Source organism: Phaethon lepturus, unplaced genomic scaffold (assembly GCF_000687285.1).
Source record: "Phaethon lepturus isolate BGI_N335 unplaced genomic scaffold, ASM68728v1 scaffold14207, whole genome shotgun sequence".
Taxonomy (NCBI): domain Eukaryota; kingdom Metazoa; phylum Chordata; class Aves; order Phaethontiformes; family Phaethontidae; genus Phaethon; species Phaethon lepturus.
This window is the reverse complement of record NW_010552749.1, coordinates 97904-119404: the sequence shown is the minus strand read 5'-3', so window position 1 is coordinate 119404 and position 21501 is coordinate 97904. Positions and strand designations below refer to the sequence as shown.

At 40.4% G+C, this 21501-nt stretch overlaps 1 protein-coding gene across 1 annotated transcript in view; it reads right to left on the bottom strand.

Annotated features, from left to right (window-relative positions):
* The window catches only part of KCNU1 (potassium channel, subfamily U, member 1), a gene marked incomplete at its 5' end in the record, with an annotated part of 50008 nt that overhangs the window by 18069 nt on the left and 10438 nt on the right, over positions 1-21501 (bottom strand). Inside the window, 7 exons of the mRNA XM_010291319.1 lie at positions 12586-12682; positions 16140-16240; positions 16371-16460; positions 18396-18464; positions 18569-18681; positions 20654-20809; positions 21235-21304. Of these exons, the coding sequence (XP_010289621.1) occupies positions 12586-12682; positions 16140-16240; positions 16371-16460; positions 18396-18464; positions 18569-18681; positions 20654-20809; positions 21235-21304 (696 nt within the window). The remainder of the gene's footprint in view (positions 1-12585; positions 12683-16139; positions 16241-16370; positions 16461-18395; positions 18465-18568; positions 18682-20653; positions 20810-21234; positions 21305-21501) is intronic.

Below are 21501 nucleotides of genomic sequence, written 5' to 3'. Positions count from 1 at the left end.
CAGGAATTTTCCCCTTGTCTTCAGCGACTTTAAATTAGGCCCATATTACAGGATATTCTTAGAGGCAAATTTCAGAGATGTAGCTGCATTTGTGAGCATTGTGTTAGTTCAGAAGCAGCAACAAGACCATGTGAAACAAAAGCCATTCAATCAGATGCTGCTCTGAACATCAAACTCTTTCAAAGGACTGCTACAGAACACAACTGTTGGGGAAGTCATGTCAAAAAACAAAGGGTTGTTCACATGCCTCCTCACAGCCCAAGCACAGACAGGAAAAGACCTGTTTATCTCTTGGATAAACCATGTGCAAAGCACCATCTCTCTAGCTTTACTGTAGGTAGAGTCAGCCTTGAACAGTTGGATCAGGAGCAAAGTTTATTTAATCACTCTGTAACTGAAATCACAATGACAACTGAAACTTGCCATCAAGGATTACAATACCTACTGAACACAACAGCTTTAGAAGAGCTGTATGATCAGACAAATGTTTGGTCCTGACTTTCTTTTTCACGTCCAATTTCTCCTTATCTTGTCTATGCAGTACCGGGTGAAGTGAGATGAACAGAAAGGAGAGAGGGGGATTTTGCTAGGGGAAGGTATCATTCATTATGAGGCTTGCAAGGTGGATCTAGCTGTGCCCTGTACTGGGGTTGGTACTGGGTTTAGCACTTCTTAACACAGCTTTAAGGAACCTGAGAATTTCCCCCATTTTTGCAAATGGGGCTGAGGGGCGCTTGTGCCAAAATTTCATGACGCCATAGCTATACAATTAACTCATACCCGGGATAACTGGTTAAAAGTCACAGTCATTTCAATAACTGCAGCACAGCTATAGAGCCTTTCCCATTCCGTATGAGAATTCAAAGACCAGACTAGAACTTCTTTTCAGTTTCTGCTAGCTCCTCAGGTCTTAAGATAAGGGACTAATAACAAATCCCAGGACTGATCATATGAGAATAGGTTACCTTGTTATTCTAAATTAATATATTTCTAAGTTTTATAAATGTTCACCTATCCTAAAACCAGCACAAGATGTAAAAGCCACAAAAGGTCTACTAATGACATGGACATAAGCTTTAACAACCAACTTTTGCCTAGTTGCTCTTCAGTCTCCTCTGCAACATGCTTACAACGTGCTGCATTTGATTGTAATCCCAAACCTGGAAGCTGGTCCTTTCCAGCTCTACAGTGCCTCCTCTCTCTGTTGCCTCCACATTACCACAGGATAAGACACAAAAGGATTGCCTACAGTGGATCCAACTCAAGCACCACCTAATGTTTCATGTGGACAAGTAGCAGATAATGCAAAGCAAGGTGTGAGCTATGCCTGATGGAGGAAAGCATAGAAAAAAAATATTTCCTTCGGGCAAGAAAGGCACCAAAGAGGTAGAAACAGATCTCTGTGCACTGGTTGCTGCACTACTGCTGCTCAAAAGGAGGCAAGAGCAGTAGGCACTGGCAGCTGGAAGTAGCCTAGGAGAAAAGAAAGGAAGGGCAAACAGAAAGCAGTATGCTCCAGGTGCTAAATGGCTCATGACAGCTCTGCTCCTCTTACAGACTGGCAGTATCAAGCCATGAGGCTTCCAATCTTTTTCCAGGCTCTTTAGCTGAAGTCCGTTGATCTCTAGAAGTTCACAAAGCATAGCCAAAGCCACCACACTACCTATCCCTGTTGCTGTTTTCTGCCACTTGCACAGTTCTTGCTCTCAGCAGCGTTTGCAGCAAGAAGTTTCACAGGCAAACAGCATGTTGCATGAAGCGTTTTTTTTATCAGCTTTGAATTACCCACCCTTCAGCAAAATGAAAGGTAATTTTGCATCTCTGACAAGGGGCAGGGAGAGGCTTCAAACTGTCTCTCCTGAATTTAGCAAGCTCTTACAAAACTGGAGGGAAAGGGGAGCAATACCCCTCTAAATCTCTGTGCTAACTGCAACTGCATCTATTAGCCACATGTCTCCTCCTCAGATAATGAATCCTTAGGCCAGTGATTAATTGGTACTTTGGCAAGTTAGAGACTATCTTCTCACAAACTCCCTTATTTGACTCAGATTTACCAATCAATCAATGTATATATCTCTATCATAATAAAGCCATCATTTATATACACAACCTGTCAGAAATGACAACTCCTCATTCTAATATTATGGGAAATATACGCGACTTGGAGAAAACACCTGTTGGGTCCCTAAAGTGGGAGATACAGGGAATAGACAGCAGGAAACCCACTTCATAACAGCATCCACCCTACCAAAGCCAAGCACATTCTGATTTAACAAGCCATTCTTTAGTTAAGGGTTCCTTCTGCCATATACTCTGCAAATGACGCTTCTTACGGAAATCTGATTTTCCTGAGAGGCTCGTAAATCATCCTGCACTGGACTCTGAGGAGCTTGAGGATGAGAGCACTGGAACTGACATGTCGTAGTACCCAACAGAGACAGCAATAGTCTCTGATTGAACTACAGTCACTTACTACAGCCATTACCAGGTTATTTGGGTCACAAATTGACTGTGCTGTGGGTGCAGAGTTATCCATGTTGGCTCTGCATGAGTTTGGAAAGAAAACAGTTGCGTTTACATGATGCTGTGCATTGCCATGTGTGGTTACCTTTCTTTATCACATTCTCATTTGAGGTCCTTACCACTTACGTTGCACTGAACAGAGTATCAAAAAAGCACAAGACCACATCAGCAAAGACTGTACAAAGACTGTACATGTAGAGCTGACTTACAAAAGCACTAGTACTCTGGACTGTGGGCATTTCCGAAAATGTGGTCCTAGTGGCTAAACATTTGAAAATACTGTTCCACAGTGAGAGGTGCATACGCCACTGGTGTAATCAGTCTGTGCCAAACCCCCTGACGAACTGAGTGTATTACAACAATGGATCACCATTAAACCTGGAGAAAAGTTTGGGTTTATACTGCAAGTAAACCCAGTTCAATACCTTATACATCATCCAAAATGGCAGTTCAGTCCAGTGTACCAGAGGCAAACTGAGTGCTACAACATGGTAAACATTTTTTTGCCTGTTTCCACAGCCATGACCTAATATAAACCAGTCACTCATGTTGCCATTATTCAAAGTCGACAACGTAGCTCTCAGCTACACTAAAAGAGGGTCAGACACATCCAAGATGTTTCAAACTTCATTTGAGGACTAACGTAAGTGATTAACAGTTGTCTATAGCATTAGAAGGCAGGGAGTGGAAGTCCTTTTATCAAATCGTTAGCTGCCAATAACTTCCCCCTGACAAGCTATCTTTAAATTCTGCATAATGCCTTTGCAAAGCCCTAAAGCTTTGTTGAATCCCTCACTTGCAGTCTTCCGACATCAGCTCTTCCACTCTGTGTCGTGGGAAAATGTGGCTACAATGAGTCTTAATGTCATGCGTATGCATCAATGTTTGTGCTCATTTGGTTTACCTTCTATGCTCTACGTACAGAATAGCAGCAAATCCTCAGGAATTGGAGCTTTTTTCTGTGTCCTAAATTTGTCCAGAGAGAGATAACAAGGTAGAAGGCAACTCACAAAGTACCTCAAGACAAGCAAGGCCTGGAGGAGTTGCACCATTGGTCCCCAGAAACCTACACACATGAGAAATCGGTGCACAAAAGTCTCCAGAGAGAAAACACTCATGAGTACCTGTGTGACATAGGCAGATTGCTCCAGCAGCTGGATCAGGAAAGTCCCGTCCCACCAGCACAAACGCCCTGACGTCCTTCCTCTGCCTCTGTACCACAGCCTTGGGGATGATTTAACACTTGGCATGGGGGCTGTTCGGTTCACATCCCATTTGGGAATCCTCTTATTGTTTTTTGAATCGCTCCCAGATCCACACATATGTTAACCTTTTCCTTTAGGGAGGAGTGGAGTTTCACACACACAATGAAAATTGCCTGTGCCTGTGAAAGCTGCTACAAAGCCCCTTTTCTCACTCCCAGGCCTGCACTGTGAGAGTATGGTACTTGTCTGGACTTGGCCTATTCATCATCATGGATTGTATAACTCCAATCACAATGCATCAAAGTGCATCCCTACCTCACAAGGAACTACAAGGCTTAATTAATTGACATAGAGGTATTATGTGTCATTGCAAAATATTATAATTTAGGGTATTCCTTCCAATAGTTAATAAATACATCAGGCAACAAGTAAAACAATCTTAAAAATGAGTAGTTAAATTTTTCTTAATTACAGACACTGAACCAAATCTGTCCCTAAGTAATGCACATGTAATCCCAGTGAAGTCAGTGTAGTTGTACAGAATACACTGAAATAAAAATAGCCTGTAGTTATCATCTATATTGCAGCAGTACTTAGCATCCTCCACTAAGTTTAGGTGCTTCTGCTTTATTTAGAGTTGTAAACATGAACAATAAAGGTAAATTAAGTTGAACTGAGAAAGCAGCATGGAAAGAGACAGGTAGCATTGGGACTTACACAACACACAGACAGAAAGGCTGAATCGCAGTCTAATAGGCCCTGTCTGACACCACGTCTTAAAATGGACCCAAGATTCTCTAACAACTGGACTCAAGGTGATGATGCCTTAAGAACTCCCGATACCTACGTGGCAAAGTCTGAAGAGTTGCCAGCACTGGAGAAATTCAGAATGCATACGGATAACTTGAACTGTCTGAACACTAACCTAGGTGCGTTAGGGTCCACTTCACCAAAGAAACCTCAGATTGACAAAGTCAAAGAAAAGACATCTTTTACTTTTGTTATCTGCTTTCCATTTCTGCATTCAACCTCCATCCAAATCACCTCCCTCAGCTAACACTTTACTACATAAGGACATGTTGTTCAGCCATAGATATAAACCAGGTGTATTAACTCCAACACTTTTGCAAATGAATATAGCTCAGTTAATGTGGGTTAGCTGGATACTACTTCTGCAGGCAGATCTCATGTGTCAGAGCTATGAGCCATTGTTTTTGTCAGAAAAGAACAGCTCATTATTCATAACATCCCTTGTGAACTCTTTGCTGAAGTCTCCCTCTCCCCTTCTGAAGTCACAGGAGGGCTAGATAAAATGCAGCTTCTCCTTGGCATGGACAAGTGTATGTGCATATTTTTGTTCTTCCACTGCTACCTGGGCTAGGCACAGGTTGTATTTTAAAAACTAAAGTGTGATCCTGCTACCCCCACACAGAGTAGAGGCTTGCTTTGATTCCAGAAAGGCTGTTCATAGAGTAAGACAGCAGACAGCTTGAGTAAGGGTGGCAAAACTCAGCCCCTAATTATTAGATTAAAACCTCAAAATAGTTGTCATGTATGGAGGGACAAAGTAGAATCTGGCAAACAGGAAGGGAAAAAACAAATCTTCTCATAATGACAAATAATCTCTGAAGACAACCTTGTCATTTTTTGAGAGCATCTCAACAGTTCCCCATTTTTATTTTTTTGGTCACCGCTTATCAAAATTTGCATGGCTAGTTCGTGGGTTAATTTCATTATGAGAAGCATTTATGAACAGCCTGATGGGGGACCTGCAGAGGGCAATAGAATCTGTTCTTGAATTATGAAATTGCACACACGCACACATCTGGAAGCCGTCATGGGACAGATCGCTGTCTTGTAAATGTGTGTTGAGTGTTACAATATTTTACTAAGCACTCCCAATCTGTCAAGGTTTACAGGAGAGTAGAGACTGGGAACATTTGGGATCATTTGTGGCTTAGAGCCATTAGCTACTTCCACCCACTTATTATGATGTTATTAATAGCAAAATAATCTAAAGAACAGAACTTGGCTTACTCAAGATCTTAGATAATAGAAGTGATTTTCATTAAGGGCCAAAACCAGGGAGCCAGGACCCAGCTGAATAATAAGATTGTGCTGGGTAGCACTGTGTTACTTTTGACTGAACTGGTGGTAACTTTATGCAGACTCCGCTCCTCAGAGGACCTACCTGCAGACCTAGCCTAGCCCTGTTGTTTCAGGTCTGTTTAAGAGGTGGCACATGGTGACACCACCCAAGAAATAACCAGAGGAGAAAATACTATGTAAGCAATATAATGTTGACCATCCCTTACTGACTGCCCTCTTCAACAACAGTTAATGGATGTTAAGCACCACACACGATAGATAAATTTACACTTCATTAAACCATAGACAGTGTAACAAAAACTATCTGCCAGAACAGAAAAATTGGTGAGCTGTACCTCTACACTATCCCTACTGAAATTCAAGTTAACTGGCTAAAAGACAATGCCATTACGCTTGCATGACATCCAGGGATGCTTGTGACTACCATATCGGTATTGCCAAGAGAGAGCGACACTCTAAATTCTCCTGCACTCAAAGACAGAGGCCACAATGGCCAATTAGCTACCGACATTCAAATCATGTAGAAGTCTAATTCTAGCCTGGCCCACAGGAGTGGATTTCATCCCATGAAAAGCAACCTCCTGCTGAGGAAATCAGGACTTGGCCTGTGAAAGAAACTTTGCACGAAGTTTCTTCACCTTCTGGAGCCATAGCTCAATGAAAAGATTTGGAAGACTTTGAAACTCCATGGAGCTTTTGGCGCCTTGTTAAGCCATTGCATATCTGTTTAATTTAAATCCCCATCCAATCATTAAACATGGGTGTGTTTTTTTAATGGATCATTATGATGTGATTTATGACATTGGTGTAATTGTCAGAATTACTGTGGGTAATTAAAATATGAAATGCATGCTGCCAGAGGCTTCAGTCACTTTTAGCACCCTCATTAAAAACCAGGAGCTGACCAAATTATAAATAGACTGGTTTGCACAAGTTCACAAGGAAAGCTAATTATGAAACTTATCCTTATGCACTCAGAACTCACACCATCAGTCATGCAAATTCTTTCAGTGATTATACTATTGTATAATGTGGAATCGGATTAGTATGTACAGGTGGGTGCAACTCCAGTTACAATGTGCAGTACAACTGTACTTTACACAGTGAATGTGAATCCCTAAAACTCTTATGCAAGTTTGATGATAGAAGTGGAACAAAGGGCCTGGGCAAGAGAGAGGTGATGTATTTTCACATGAAATATAGAAAAAAGACTGAGGTATACAGGGAGAGGCTGCAAAGGATAAGGATCCCTGACCTATAACGGTAATATATAATATATATATAGGTATAATATATATATAAAATGGTAATATATAGCGGTTTCTTCTCAGAGAAACAAGAGAGGCATGTGAACACAAGGGAAGAGAGCTTCAAGAAAGAAGCTAGAATAAACTTTGGATTAGCTGGCTAAATTCATAAGGAATGGTGGCTGGCTAAAATCACAAGGAGTATAGATGCCAAATATAGGGAGCATGAATACAAACTGAAGTTAAGAAAAAATTCTACATATAAGGGTGGGCAAGGGCTGAGACTTTTTTTGGCTAGTATTCTGAATATTTTACTCTCCAGAAGGGAAGGAAAAAAAAAATAAATAACTGAAGGCCTATATACAAAATTCAACCAAAATTGAATCAAGAAGTAAATCACTGATGGAAGAGGAGTCCTGTCAGAAATACCAGTAACATCTCTGTGACTTAAAGCCCAAATGAAATATGCTTTTGCTTATTGTGGGGTTTTGGGGGGGAAAAAAGTGAAACCCCTCTTTCAATGGCAGTAAACAGACTTGGTTTTCGTGCAGAGAGACAATGCAATCTGTCCAAAACAAGTCTGGGCAGATTTTGCACACCATGGAAGCCAGGTATTCTGTGTCAGGAATCCACTAAAATATCTGCTCCATCACAGTGATTCCTCAGTCTTAACGGTCATGCAAGTTTCAGTGAAGATAAGACCTCAGTGTTGCATGAGCAAGATTCAGCCAGCCTGCATTGACATAACAATGTATCGGGGTGCTTAAAGATCCATTTATACCAAGAAGAGTCATGTTCCAAAAAGAGTGCTGATTTATATTCTGCGTACCTGTACAAGATTATGCGGGCTGGAGACCTGAAGAGAGAAAGCTTGGGGGAAAGTATGCGTGGATGATGTCTTCCACCTGAATTTTTTAATTCAGACAAACCTAATTAACTGCATGTGTATTTATCAGTTTGACTATCACTCCATCCAACCTGTCACCCTTATTCTTACAAGTAGTCCTCAACAATACGCAGCAAGAAGAATAGGACTTCCCAATACAACAGAGTGGAATGCAAAATATTATCTCATCAGCTCACAAACTTGCAGTGTCCAAAGTATCTGTTCATCTTCTTCCTTATGCATCCCAAACTCCCAAACTCCAGAAATGCCATTTCTGTAGTTCAGGAGGCACTCTTTTTAGTATTCCACCCCTGAAGTGTTTGAGAGGTACCTCTAGGCATTCACACTTTTCCATGTTTCTACAAACCCTCTGAGGTTTGGCTATCACTGAAACACCCCATCCACATGTCTCTCCCATTCTAGCAATAAAAGTAAAGCTGAAGAAACATGAAACTTATCTAACTTGCGAGGTTTTTTGCTATGCCAACAGACTGATAAATTTTCCACAGAGCCCCGCCCTATAGCGTAAATACCAGGTAGTGATCAAAAGCACAATGTGCCTGCTGACAAAAGGGATCTTGCTCACTGTAACAACACTTTCTCCACCTCTATCTATCTCCTTTTTCTTGAGAACACAGTTTTACACTTGTCCTTCATACAAATAACCCGAGGGTGGGAATTATTCAGAAGGCTCGTGTTTGACACCCCATCTGTTCATTTCTGACAGCGATATATAATGTAAGGCTATAAAAACTTGAAAAATAATGCAACATAAAAAGGGATTGACTCGGCTCCAAGAGGCCATAAACGGTAACAAATACCATTGTATGATTTATTTCATGCTGTAATCTTTACAGTAAGTCATCTTTCAGACATTTCCTTGTGACAGGTTTTAATAATATTAATGCCCAGAGCAATCCAAATCATCGCCAATAGACATATTTATCAAGCTGCCAATCCAAGTAAATGAAATTCTATAAGCAATAATGTAACATGTTTAAAGGAAGCTAATAAAACAAGTCAGGAGAGAAATATTACTGCAAAGTATGCTCTCTCTAATCCAGCCCTGGATTTTATACAGCCAAAATGCAAATCTTTGCCTCCATGATTTATCGCTCCAAAAATACCAATGACCTTTTCAGGAGCTCTTACACAGCCCCTCTCACACATTTATAAAGATTGTGATGCATTCTGCCAGATTAGCTGAGCTGGAGTGCTCAGCATTACTGCATTTTTTTTTGCCCTACCTTTAGATTGGGAAGTGATGGGTAGCATCAAAGAGTAGGATCTTAAGTCTTTAAGATTTATTGAAGACTGACAAGCCTTAACATAGGCTTGGCAACTCAGCAGGTATTTACGAGCAATTATGCAGGCACTAGATAAGTTACAATTAACAGGGAGTTAAAACTTGGTTCTTTAACCTGGTTTCCTTTTTAGTCTAATTCAGTTTCTACTAATCTATTGCTTGGCTGAAGTGACTCTACACCAGGGCAAAAGGGAAGAAGACATTTCAGAGTTGTATACACATGGAGCCTTGCTCACAAACATTCTTTTATGCATCTGGAATGAAAAACAAGAGTCAACAATTCAGCAAAACATACACCATTAAATTTGTCATGCCTTAGGCAAGAATGTGTGGAAAAACCATGACTAGTAAAGCAAGTGTATCGATGCAGGGGCTCAGAAGTGCTTGCGGAATCCTAACAGGTCTTTATGTATTCACTTCTCGATGAGCTTTATAGGTCTTAGTGATTTTTTTGTATCAGTTTGTGACAACTTTTTTTTTTTAATGACGCTAATTAAGTTCTTCCCCTGGATATAAAGATCTGCTTGTCTTCAGTGGGGGAAACAAAAAGAGAAAGGAACAAACGTACGAGACATAATACATGCAACACAGCAGACGATCTCTCATTAAAATAGTCTAGGACTCTAGCAATATTGGCAAGACCTGAATCAAGTAAGGGTTTTGAGTCTTACAGTAGGCCATGCCTAATTCTTTCCCACTATACTTTATTGAATATCCCTGAGTTATGGTTTGATTACAGTTTTCATGGATTAGCCTACATGCAAATCTTGTCTCAATCTCAGATGCAAATTTCTGTTTAAAAAGTAATTGGAATTTAAGTATTTAGCTAGCTAAACATCCCAATAAACACAGATATTTTCAAATGACCCTGTAAAAGAGCAAGAGGGTAAGTATCCAAGTACTTTTAAAAGCATTGCCTGCTGAACCCAGGGGAAGTGATCTGTATTGTATATCCAGAGAACCCTGCAAATGAGACTTGTGCTAAAACGTCTGCCTTCACTGGATCAGATTGCAGGTTGCCATCCTAAATCAAATGGAGTAGAGATCTGAACCTGGAGCTCCCCTTGGTCACTGTCCTAACTATCCTAATTTGGAAGCAAAATGTCAGTGTTAGCTTTTCTATTAGCAGAACACCCCAGGTGGAAAACCTCGCCTTAGTCAGAAAATGGGCAATTGGATCCAATTCTATTTTTGGTTTAAATAATAATAAAAAATTATTTGGGATTAATTTGAGAACTCTAATGTTATGAAAAGTCTGCCCCAAAGAGCTGTATTTTGTGAGGTTTTCTCTATGACTTTTGATACCTCATTTCACCCTTTCCTGCTTCCCTTCGCCTTCCCACTCTTTGTCTGCTCTTTCTATTTAGACTGAGAGCTCTTTAAGGCAGAAATTGCCTTTTACCATGCACATATTCAGCATCTAGCCTAACAGGATCCCAGTCCCAGTAGAAACCTCAAGGCACCACTATAATACAAATAATAAATACTACAATAATAACAACAGTACGGTAAAATGTCTTCCCCAGGGAAGTGTTGGAAGACCAGCCCCTGGTGTAGTTTAAAACTAAACACCAGAAAACATCCTGCACTGACTGGATAGAATATAGAGTCTTTGTGATATGGTGATGAGGGAGAATCTTGATGGGGATGGGAATGATTATTTATCTGCATATTTGGCTACTTCTTTAGGGGATTTCAAAATATCTCTTAGTAACATTTTTGTTCCTCACTGCTAAGCAGCAGCAGAGATCTTGGGAAAAATAAATAAATAAATAAGAAATCTATAATCCCCAAGGTGTAATCCCAGAGTATGGAAACTCACTTCACTTAAATACCTCCCTCTGGCATAATTGACTTTTCATGTGCATGTTAATAATGGTATTTCAGCAGGTTGTGAGGGCTTGCTCTTCTCCTTCCACCCCCCATCCCCCTTTGGTAAATTATGTTATTGGGCATGAGGAGGGGGAGGGACACATTATAAATCTAATTAGGTTTTTGTTTATATTTAACAAGTCAGCACAATCTGGTAGTCTGTGTATGTATTTACTGTGCAGTACCAATATTTACAGCTGACCTAATCAGTTGTAGGACAGCAGCACTGAGCAACTTTTTATTGTTCCAATACCATGTATGTGCTGAGGACAGGTGCTAAGATGCAAAGCTCTCCAGAGGACACCTTAGAGTCCTTCCCATACTGACATTTGCCTTTGCTGCTGAAGCACAAGATAGTGTTTTGGAGGGAGGGGAGGCATCATTTATTAAGTTCTTTTCAGTTCTACGGTGCCTGCAGATTGCTCACAAGCAGAAACAAGGCAAGAAATACTAGTTTGTGCATCAGTTCCCCTGCTAGGTTCCTGTTTACTCCCTGCAAATTCTGGTATGACACTGCCAGTATGTCCTGTCACCCTCTCTAGTGGAAGCTTTGGAAGAGTGTAACAGCTTGCTATTACTGACAGCTCAGTATCAGACCATGATACCCTTCCTTATGCTGAACAGCAGCTCAGATTATGAGTCCCAGTGCAAGTCAACTGGACTGGCAAACTAAGTACCCTGTAGATAGGAATACTTCAATTCACATCTTGCCTTTGACAGCAGATGACTATGCTCTGCCACCAGTTTGTAAACCCTGCTGAGAAATCAGATTCCTCTGGCTAGGAAGAATTTAGATGGCCTAGAAAGGACTCCTCTATAGCATGTATTACTGATTCTAGAGAGAAAGGCTGTAGGGTGTGATTTCTCTTGGATCTCCATTTGCCTTTAGAGCAAACTTAGAGTATACCAGAGTTTGCTACTCTTCCAGGTTGCTGCCAGCGTCACACTGCAATTAAATATCTGACCAAAGAGCAAATCTTGGTGTTAGCTGTTCATGTTCCTACCCCTAGCTATTCCTGCCTCCGCTCTGCTCTCTCAGAAGGAGCCAAATGAAATGTTCTCATGACTCAACTGTTCAGTGTTGGTATTATTTGGCTTCTGTCTGGAAGGCAGTGAGCACTTTCAGGAGGTGTACCAATCCCTTCCTCCTCCTTCTCCTTGTTCCTCCACAGTGGTATCAGTTCACAGCACAAGCTTTGAGCTTCCAGGACAGTATGAGAGGCTAAGGATTTGGATGCATAGGCATAAGCTGTGTTTTCTAGGCTGTTCAATTAATCAAGATAAGGAGAAGCCATAAACCACCCCTTTCAACCACAACCACCACCAACAGAAAAATTAATAGAGGCACGCCCTGCTGTTCCCACTTTCCACACAAATTCACAGTAAGTCAGTCCAGGAAATGCCTGCTCAGCGTACACACAGCTTTACATTTCTTACCCATTAACAAAACTTTGAGGTGGAAGAACACCAAGGGACCTTGATATTACAGGGTCTCCATCCGAAACGTGCGATTCTCTATAGAATTTCAGTTTCTCTGAAACAAAGGCAATGAAACAGAATTGGGTACCTTTTGTATAGCCTTCAGTTGCATTTAGATTATGTCTGAAAATGGCTACCATGGCATTTGAGGATTCTGTAGGGGCTTCAGATACGCTAGACAAAGGAGCTCTGAGTAATTGGTTATTCATACCAACTGCTCAGAAATACAGCACAGCATTATAAAATAGTAATTCCATCTAGTATGCATAAAACAGTCTTAAATATGGTGAGCACTACATACTTAACACACCATTTCATTTCTTTGTGTGGTTCTTATGTTGGAATCCAGAAGCTAAAACTCACTCAGAACGGCTGAGTTTTTCCCCCCAAAGTGAAGGAAATTTTTGTCACTTCTGCAGGTGGAGGCACAGATGAAGGAAGCATACCCTCAACACATAGTCAACACACTTGTGTGATCTGTAAGACCTTTGTTCTCTCATTTTGCATGGTGAAGAACAAGATGTGTTCTTCACCTGAGAGAATCACAGCTTAGATTTGAAAAGGATGAGGTCCCAGGGCTGGTCCTGAAGAGAGTGAGTGGGTTTCTGGGCTGATCCTGTAGGGAGGGGGAGGGAGGTCCAAGGTGCCTGGGGGGTGCCAGGGCTGGGCCTGTCCTTAGAAGCGTGGAAGAGGAGGATCCTGGTCCTGCAGGGGAGAAGGCGTGCTCTAAGAGCTCTGTGAAAACATGGTCCTCCATACAAGAAAAAAAAAAACAGAGGATAGGAAAAGTTCATACTCTGTACTTGTACCATCCTCATATTTGTCATAAGTGACTTGCAATTATTGACAACACTATTCTCTGTGAGTCAAACCATTTTTAACTTCCTCAATTTCCCATCAGGATATCCAAACTCAGAAAGGCTAAGCGGCCTAAAGTCCCCAGATTGAATCTGAAGAATTAGATGGAAAAAATGAGCTCAAGTTTCCCAAATCCTAGAGTAGCTATTTAACAGCTGGAACATCTTTTCTCTGACATTTGATCTAGTCCTTTCTGGGCCATAATCTGAGGTCATGGGCCATTAAGCCCAGCAATTATTACACCAGGCAGTGATCTGAGGATGTACAGCAGCACCATCTGAGATTTTTCAGGAGCACCAGAGTCCACCTACATCTCCTGCTTTTCATAGCTGGTTCAGGATGCATGATGTTATTCCTCACACTCCCCTGGTCTGTATCTTTGTTACCCACCTGCATTCCTCACCTTGTCAGCATTTGACAGGAGGCGCAGCAAAGCTCTCCATGTCACATGTGCCTAAACATGTCCAACGCATACAGATGTGAAAGGAAAGGTTGAACTTGAGGAACATTCAGACACACATATCTTTTTATCTCACAAACTGACAGATGAACCCTCTCAAACACCCTTGACTTTACTGTGATGTTGTAACTACTGCCAAATCATACTAACCCAGATGAAACAGCTAGCGATTCCAAACATAACCCTGGCAGAAAAAGGGACATCTCTGAATAGGTGATTTGTCAACCTTAGGCTGTAATTGTGCTATACAGGTGTGTAAAAGCAGGTGCATTTAGCCTTGGTAACAGGATACCTCTTTCTACAGCCCTGTGTTTAATGTGGTGGGAGTTGGATGGGGAGAGAGTGAGCTCCCTGGGGATGCTATACGCCACTTGATTCCTCTAGGTCAAGCTTAATGGAAGTATCATAAGTCACGTCAGAGAATGAAAATTCAGAACAGCCTGTCTTACACAGGCTCACTAACGTTCACAATCCGTGAGGCTCCTGTATTTAGTTTTTAGATTAATGACAATGAACTTGCTTTTTGCCAACTAAATCTCCCTATTTGCATTGCAGGTACTGGCAGCATACTCATCTACACTAGTTGGGGTCTCTTCCATCTAACCTTCCCCTTACCTTCCTCACAATGAGTATGGAAGAATCCAGAACACCACGTACCACTTAAACTACATTATATGGAGAGTGGAGGAATGAACCAAAGTGCTTATAATTAGGCTCTGTTTTGCTTAATACATCCAGAATCCTAGGGGAAACCAATGGCAAGGTCTTATGCCTGGCAAAGCTCCTGATCCACCTCAGGCAACAATTCTCTCTACAGTATAGCTGGTGCAGAAGTGCAGGTTTGCAAACAACTGCTTTTTATTAATACACATTTATACTGAAATGTCATCTTGTTCTTTTAAAAATCTAAGATTGCCTAGGAAACAAGAAGAAAACCAAGCAGGTGGAGAGCTCCTACAGTGTCAATGTCTTTCTATTCATTTGCCATTGACTTTTATTAAGACATCTTTGCATTTTATGGAAGTCTCTTTTCTGGGAGATAGCTGGCTTTCAGGGACCTTAGTTACATCTATGCTGAGAAGCGTGTTGGACTGAAAATGGGCTCCAGCTTCTCTTTCTACATGACATTACTACATGGAGTCCTCCAGGTGTCAGCATGTTTGTGCTTGTTCACTCAGTCTGGCTGAGAACAGCGTGAACTAGTTTTGCCTTTATCTCAACCATCTGCAGTTCGGAGGCATGTTTTGTAATGGGGCTTGGCTGCCATCTGCTGCTTAAAGGATTTTCAAGTGTTTGAAGTACAAGTAGGCATGCATGTGTCCATCCACATTTAATGGAAAGCTCGTTGTCTACTCTCTAAAGCAAAGCACCATCTCCATGGAGGGGAGACACTAGAAGAGAAGTTTACAGGAGCCTAGAAGAGATGTGCATTTTGGCCTAAATGCTTAATGAAAATGCGGCAAGCTTCAATTTGGTGTAGTTACACATAGATCTGAGAGGCTGTTCTCTATTTCAACAGAAAACTAACATCTAACAAAAGCCCACATCTTCAAAATGGAGTTTGAGGTGAAGAAGGAATAAGTTGCTCTGCTTACAGTTAGTTGTAACCATGATTAATCCGCTCTCTCCATCCAGATAAGATTTGTAGTCCTCAGAGCAAACACCATTAAGTGTTGCTATACAGCTTGTACAACCTCAAAAACATTATCTGACTTCATGTTTAAAGTTTTGTATTCTTATGAGGACAAAGATCTAGACACACTTCCTCAGGGAATGCTGACCAAGAATCTAGTACAAACCAGACACAAGATTCTGTTTTCACCCAGTTGCAGCTTTTGCTTCAAGCATACACATGCAAAAGTAATAAGACACACTTGCTTCAGTCTCTGCAGCTAAAGAACAGCATTCTGTGATAAACCTGTTAATGAGTGAAAATCTTGGACAAGGTATATTCTGTTGTACTCCTTTTTTAGCCAAGAAGCTTTGACTCCTAAGGAAAAGCATGCTTTCAAAGCATTTAAAGTGTAATCATAATCTATAAGACTTACTAGTATGATCAGAACACTCCCTATTTTATCAGGGAAAGGGCTGTATTCCAACCTATCCTTCTAGAGAAATAGTTAATGAAAATACAATTAACAGACATTCACTCAGCCATTTTTTTTAAAATGAGAAACAGATTTTAAAAAATTACCTGAGAAAGGTTTTGAGTAGAGTCTGCTTTTACATTGACATTTTTTAATCTGCTCTGGATCCTGTATATCACTGTGACAGGCTTTACAATAGAACTGTGCCCTAGAAACAGAAGTGAATTAGGCAGAACTGAATTGTGTTTAACTGATGAGAGAACAAACACACTTGTCTGCTTTTGAAAGTTTTTCTGTTCTAGACCTTTTTTCAACAAAACAGTAATAGAGAATCTTACCTTTTGACTTCTGCCATGGAATGAGCAATAAAAAAACCCATTGTATTCCGATGAAGCTTTATCTGCACAGATGGATTGATCAGGATAGCACTGTATTGAGCAACAATCAAAAGAGTAATCACAGTTTGTCTATCTGGTGACATTTTTCGCTTCTGTGGTGAGAATTCAGACCATATGATCACAACAGTTTCCTCTCACCTCACAATTTTACATTAATCCTCTTTGTTATAGCTTCTGCAGCTTATGAGACACACATGAGACATGAAAAAGTTAGCAATGCTTTTTCAATGGCATACAGGGAATTCACCGTCCACAGAAACCTGAGGGATCCATGGAAGAACTGGGACTCAAAGCAAGCAAATCAGCTTTTGTTAGGATTCCTGCAGTTTATTCCACTCTGAGGCTCCTGAGGATTTGGCAGGTTTTTCTTTTGTAATTAATCTGCTAAATTGTAAACTTCATAGGAAACAGGTGCCCTCACTTCCACCACATTATTTTTGAACAAGTTTAATGTAATAAAATTATTCGTAGTTTATCGCAGCCTGGATGGGCCATTTCTCCATGGGGTCACTGAAAAACCTGAATACTCACACTTAAAATACAAGTTCTATGCAACTGAAGATACTAAGGATGTGCAGGGTTTGAGGTATCTGCTCTAATGCTGAACATGCCACATACAACAAGGGGAGAAAACCTTATTTTCTAATGGTTCCCCCTTCTACATCCAGAGTGAGTATCCTTGCTGGTCTGCTTTAAGCACAGCTATGTTGAATCCCCTGCAACATCATTAAACTTACCAGTTTCCTCTGCAAAGACCACTCAAGGTATCAGCTCAGTCCAAATTCCTATTGCTTTCAACCCAGTTTTAATGAACGTTGGTAGTGTGAACAGCATAGGGAAAGATGACAAGTTTGTTAACATTTTCCTTCCAAACAAGAAGCAGCTGTACTCAGCTCCTCCAGATTCATGGCTCAGAGGACAAACAAAATATGAATGACTATAATAATTATGACAGATATTGTAGCAACATCTAGAGGTCCTGCTTTTAGAAGAGGTATATCTTCTGTGCCAACTGTTTTTAAGGAAAGCAAAAATATAGTCTCTGTATCTCAAAGAGCATGCAGCTTCCTTTTGCCTCTTGCTTTCTCTTTTCATCATTCTGTTTTCAGCCAGACAATGTATGAACTCAAGGAAGAATAGGTTGTGTTGTGGCCTGTTTTCCATTAGTGCTAAGCAACTACATCTACTGACTTTTTTCAGTGTAGAGTTCATTCAACGCTTCTGGAACAGAGCCCCAGTGTACTTCTCACAGTCAGCCCTCTGTTTTCAGAGTTTCTATTCTACAGTTTCATCAAAACAGCCATTTCCTTTATAAAAGTGGAAAGAGAAATTATTGCACTCAATAGTCTGCATTTTCTGGGCGATTCCTCAAGCTTTTTAAAGATCTATGGCATTTATTTATTCCCCTTTCTGAACTAGTTCCAGCTTCCCCATTAGGATGTCTTGTATTTCATCATTAGAACAGACAGAGTGTTATCTGGCCCAGGACCAGATCAGCTTCAGAGAGCAAAAGCTCTGCTGCCAGCATTGACAAATTATCCCTTTATGACAATGCTTTATAGCATTTAGGAGCCTCTGTAAACTCACGTGACTAAAAAAAATGAGGTGGCGTTTCCTTTACCAGTGAAAATAAATATACTTGAGTCACCCCAAATCAAAGTGAGACCTATGCTGTTTGCATGTGGAATAGAAGGTAAGAACGGTGTTTCACCTCCCATCTCTCACCTGATTATCTGTGAGGAAAGAGGAGGCAGAAGAGACTGTCATATATGGTGAAATTCACCCCAGCACTTAAGTGAACAGGAATGACATCATTATCCTGTCTCCCAAATACTGTGCATAGGAAGGTAAGAGGTGTATAAAACTTGTGCAGATCCTGGGGCATGTTTCTTCTGAGTTCTTTGGAAATTGTTAGTTTGGAATTAGTTAACTTCTTACTAGAAGGTAAGTCTCCCAGACAGTTACCTCTCCCCTTGACTGCCAAATTTGAGTTCAATTCCCAAGAGGACAAGGTTCAGTTTTACAAAGCACAACCTGGGGAAAGAAAGCAAGTCACAGTTAGTCACGATATCTTTGTACTGTGAAAAGACGCATCTGAAAAGAAATAACAGAAAAGCAACCACATCTGTACCACATACCGACAAACCTCTCTAAAAGTCATGTCTGCAAAATCATTGGAGAGCTGAAAAGTCATTATTTTGTAGTCTTTGTCTTCCAGAAGCGTTTTGTCCTTCAAGTATTTTCTCTTTGTCTAAAAGAATCAAGAATAAAGATAATGTACTTATTGAAAGGCAAAGCAAGTAGGATATGTCATCTAACACTGGGCTGACACTAACACCACACAGTATTAGATCAAAGGCCCTTAGTTACTGGAACAAGAATGACATCAGCTATATGTTGTCAGAGACAATACCGGAGTTAATAAACAGCAGACCAGGGGAAGTCTCAACCCTTCTAGACACTTCCATTTCATATTATCATCGAAGAACAGGTGTTATTACTGCATACAAATAAAGTTACAGGGAAATTTCATGACTGCAAAGTATTCGGAATCCATTATTTGAGGAAAGTTATACCTTACTTTGCAACAAAATTAACCTGCCTCCTTAGCTATTCAAACGAGGACTGGTCTTGTGTTAAGTTTTACCAATCATAAATACAGTTATTCGACGTGTGATTTATTGCTGAACTGTGATCACCTACTCCAGTAAAAGCACTTTTTTTTTTCCCCTTGGGCAGTTGTGTGACTAGGGAAGGGCTGTTTATACCCAGGTAGTTAAAACAGCAAAACATTCTACTGCTTACAGCTCCTTCAGGTCTTAGACTGCCACTCATTGTGTCACAGTATATGCTGTTCTCTTGGCATAGGAATGCCTTCCACATAAAACTTAATAGGCTGCTAAAATTGGGGTGGTGGAGGAAGGTGTTGCTTTCCAAATAAAAATTATTTAATGGATTTTGACAAAAGAAGCTTTTTTCAATTTAAAGAGTCTGCTGAGTTTTCATAGTATGCTTAAAAAAAAGCACCTTAAAACATCAGTTTTGCTACCTTTGCCATGTCTGTGAAATATTTGGACTTGAATGAAACAGCACGTCAATGAAAAAACACTCTTAACAAGCAGCCTAATTCCACATACAACTCCTGCACTGATAAACTCTGTATTTATTTCACCTGGTAACTACTTAGTTTGTCTAAATTAATTTTGTGAAAAGTCCCTAAAGAGAGAAATAGTAGTCAAATTCTTTTGTGCGGGAGATTAATGTGAAGTATCACATACAGCCACTAGGTGATAGCAAAAGCATGTCCACTTGCAGGACTAGCAAACCTGAGAGTTGTTCAGGCAACTTCATGCCTAACAGTTCAGTCTTTTCATGTTTTTATTACATCTTCTGGTATTGATTTGGAAATACCTGAGCAACTTGTGTACTGGTACTGTAAAGTTAATATGTAGTTTATCAATTTGGCATTGCAGCAGGTACTGATGAGGAAAGACAGATAAAAGGAAGATAAATTTGTATCACCTTCCATGCAGAGGGATGATAGGATTTCTAATTGTTGCTGTTCTTGTGTAAATTACCCCATAAGACCCAAACAAAGAAATAAATAAGCCTAAAAGGATACTGAAGAAAAGCATGCTATTATCTGGAAAGGGTACATTGGACTGATTTTCGGACCAGTTTTGGGGGTGTCAACCAGGAGTGGTTCTGATGAAGTGCTTTAAGCACAGATTCAAATTATGAATGCCAGACAGAATGGAATCAAGCACAGACGCAGAGAAGCTAACAGGGTCCACACTGTGCAGTAAGCAAAATTGATTTACTGTGTTCTCAGAGGCAGCAGAGCACCAACATCACAATATTGCATTTGGACCTACAGCAACAGACAAGGTGTTTCCACCTATCAGCTAAATGCAGCAGCATAGCTTGCTATGGGCTATCCTCTGCTTTGGCTCCTCCCTGCACACTATTGTAAAATGCATCCTTAGGTTCTTTTGCTTCAAGCATGCTCTACAGCGCTCTTTTCACATCTGGCACTGAATTCAAGTATTAAATCAGAAATAGTCTGTTAGGTTTTCTTGCCTTCTGTGCCAAGCTTAATCCCAGCATGATCAAAATAAGCTTCAAAAGACCTGGCTGCAGTTTCTACTCATCAGTCAGGCACATATTTCAGAGAAGATCCCACTGGGTTGTATTCACATTATTTAGACAAGTGAAGGACGTACCCCAGTATCCTCTTTCACAATGAACAAATTGGTTAGGAGAGTAGACAAACCAGGAACAAGGCAGCTTTGTGCTACAAAGCCTAGCTTCAGTTCAGCAAAACAGATGATGCTGTCTCCTGTCCTCCAGTTCCAATTGGGGATGTTCGGTAGGTGTGCCTGTTTCAGAGTAGGAAAGTGATTATAGATCAGCATAGAGATAGGCAACGCCACAATGTTTCTGTAAAATGATGATTCTTGTCTTTCTTGCCTTTTTTTTTTTTTTTTTTTAAATCTGTGCTGGAATACGCTAACAGATAGCTAAGTGGACTTCTCAAGCTCTTAGGGTGGGTTTGGTTTTTTAGTTTTTTTTTTTTTTTTTTAAGCATTAAATGTGGATTTGCTGACAACTTTGACAAAAAACAAACAAAAAGTTATTTTTTATTTTTAGTAATGTTAAAAGATATTCTAGATAGGTTACTAACCAGATGAGTAAGAGACACTGGATAAAGATCCTGTTTTTATAAAAGGCAGAGATTTTTGATTCCATAAAGGACAGAATTTCAACCGTGACAAGCTGCATGACAGACAGAAAATTGTGATACCTTGTTATGAGACTGAATTATCTGTAAAATTACTCTCGTGTTCGGGTAGTGATTCTTGATAGACAGCACTCTGTACAAAAGATATAGTTTCTGATTAATACGCTTAGTTCTGGCTAGGGTCTCTCATTTTTCAAATCAGACTAGTTTACTCTGGCAGATAGCAACGAAGAATGGCATATGACCCAATACCCGTAACTGGGACCTCTACACTTTAAGCATATTGAAGTCCGCTATCTGGAGAGGAAGGTAGTCACCATCAAAAGATTT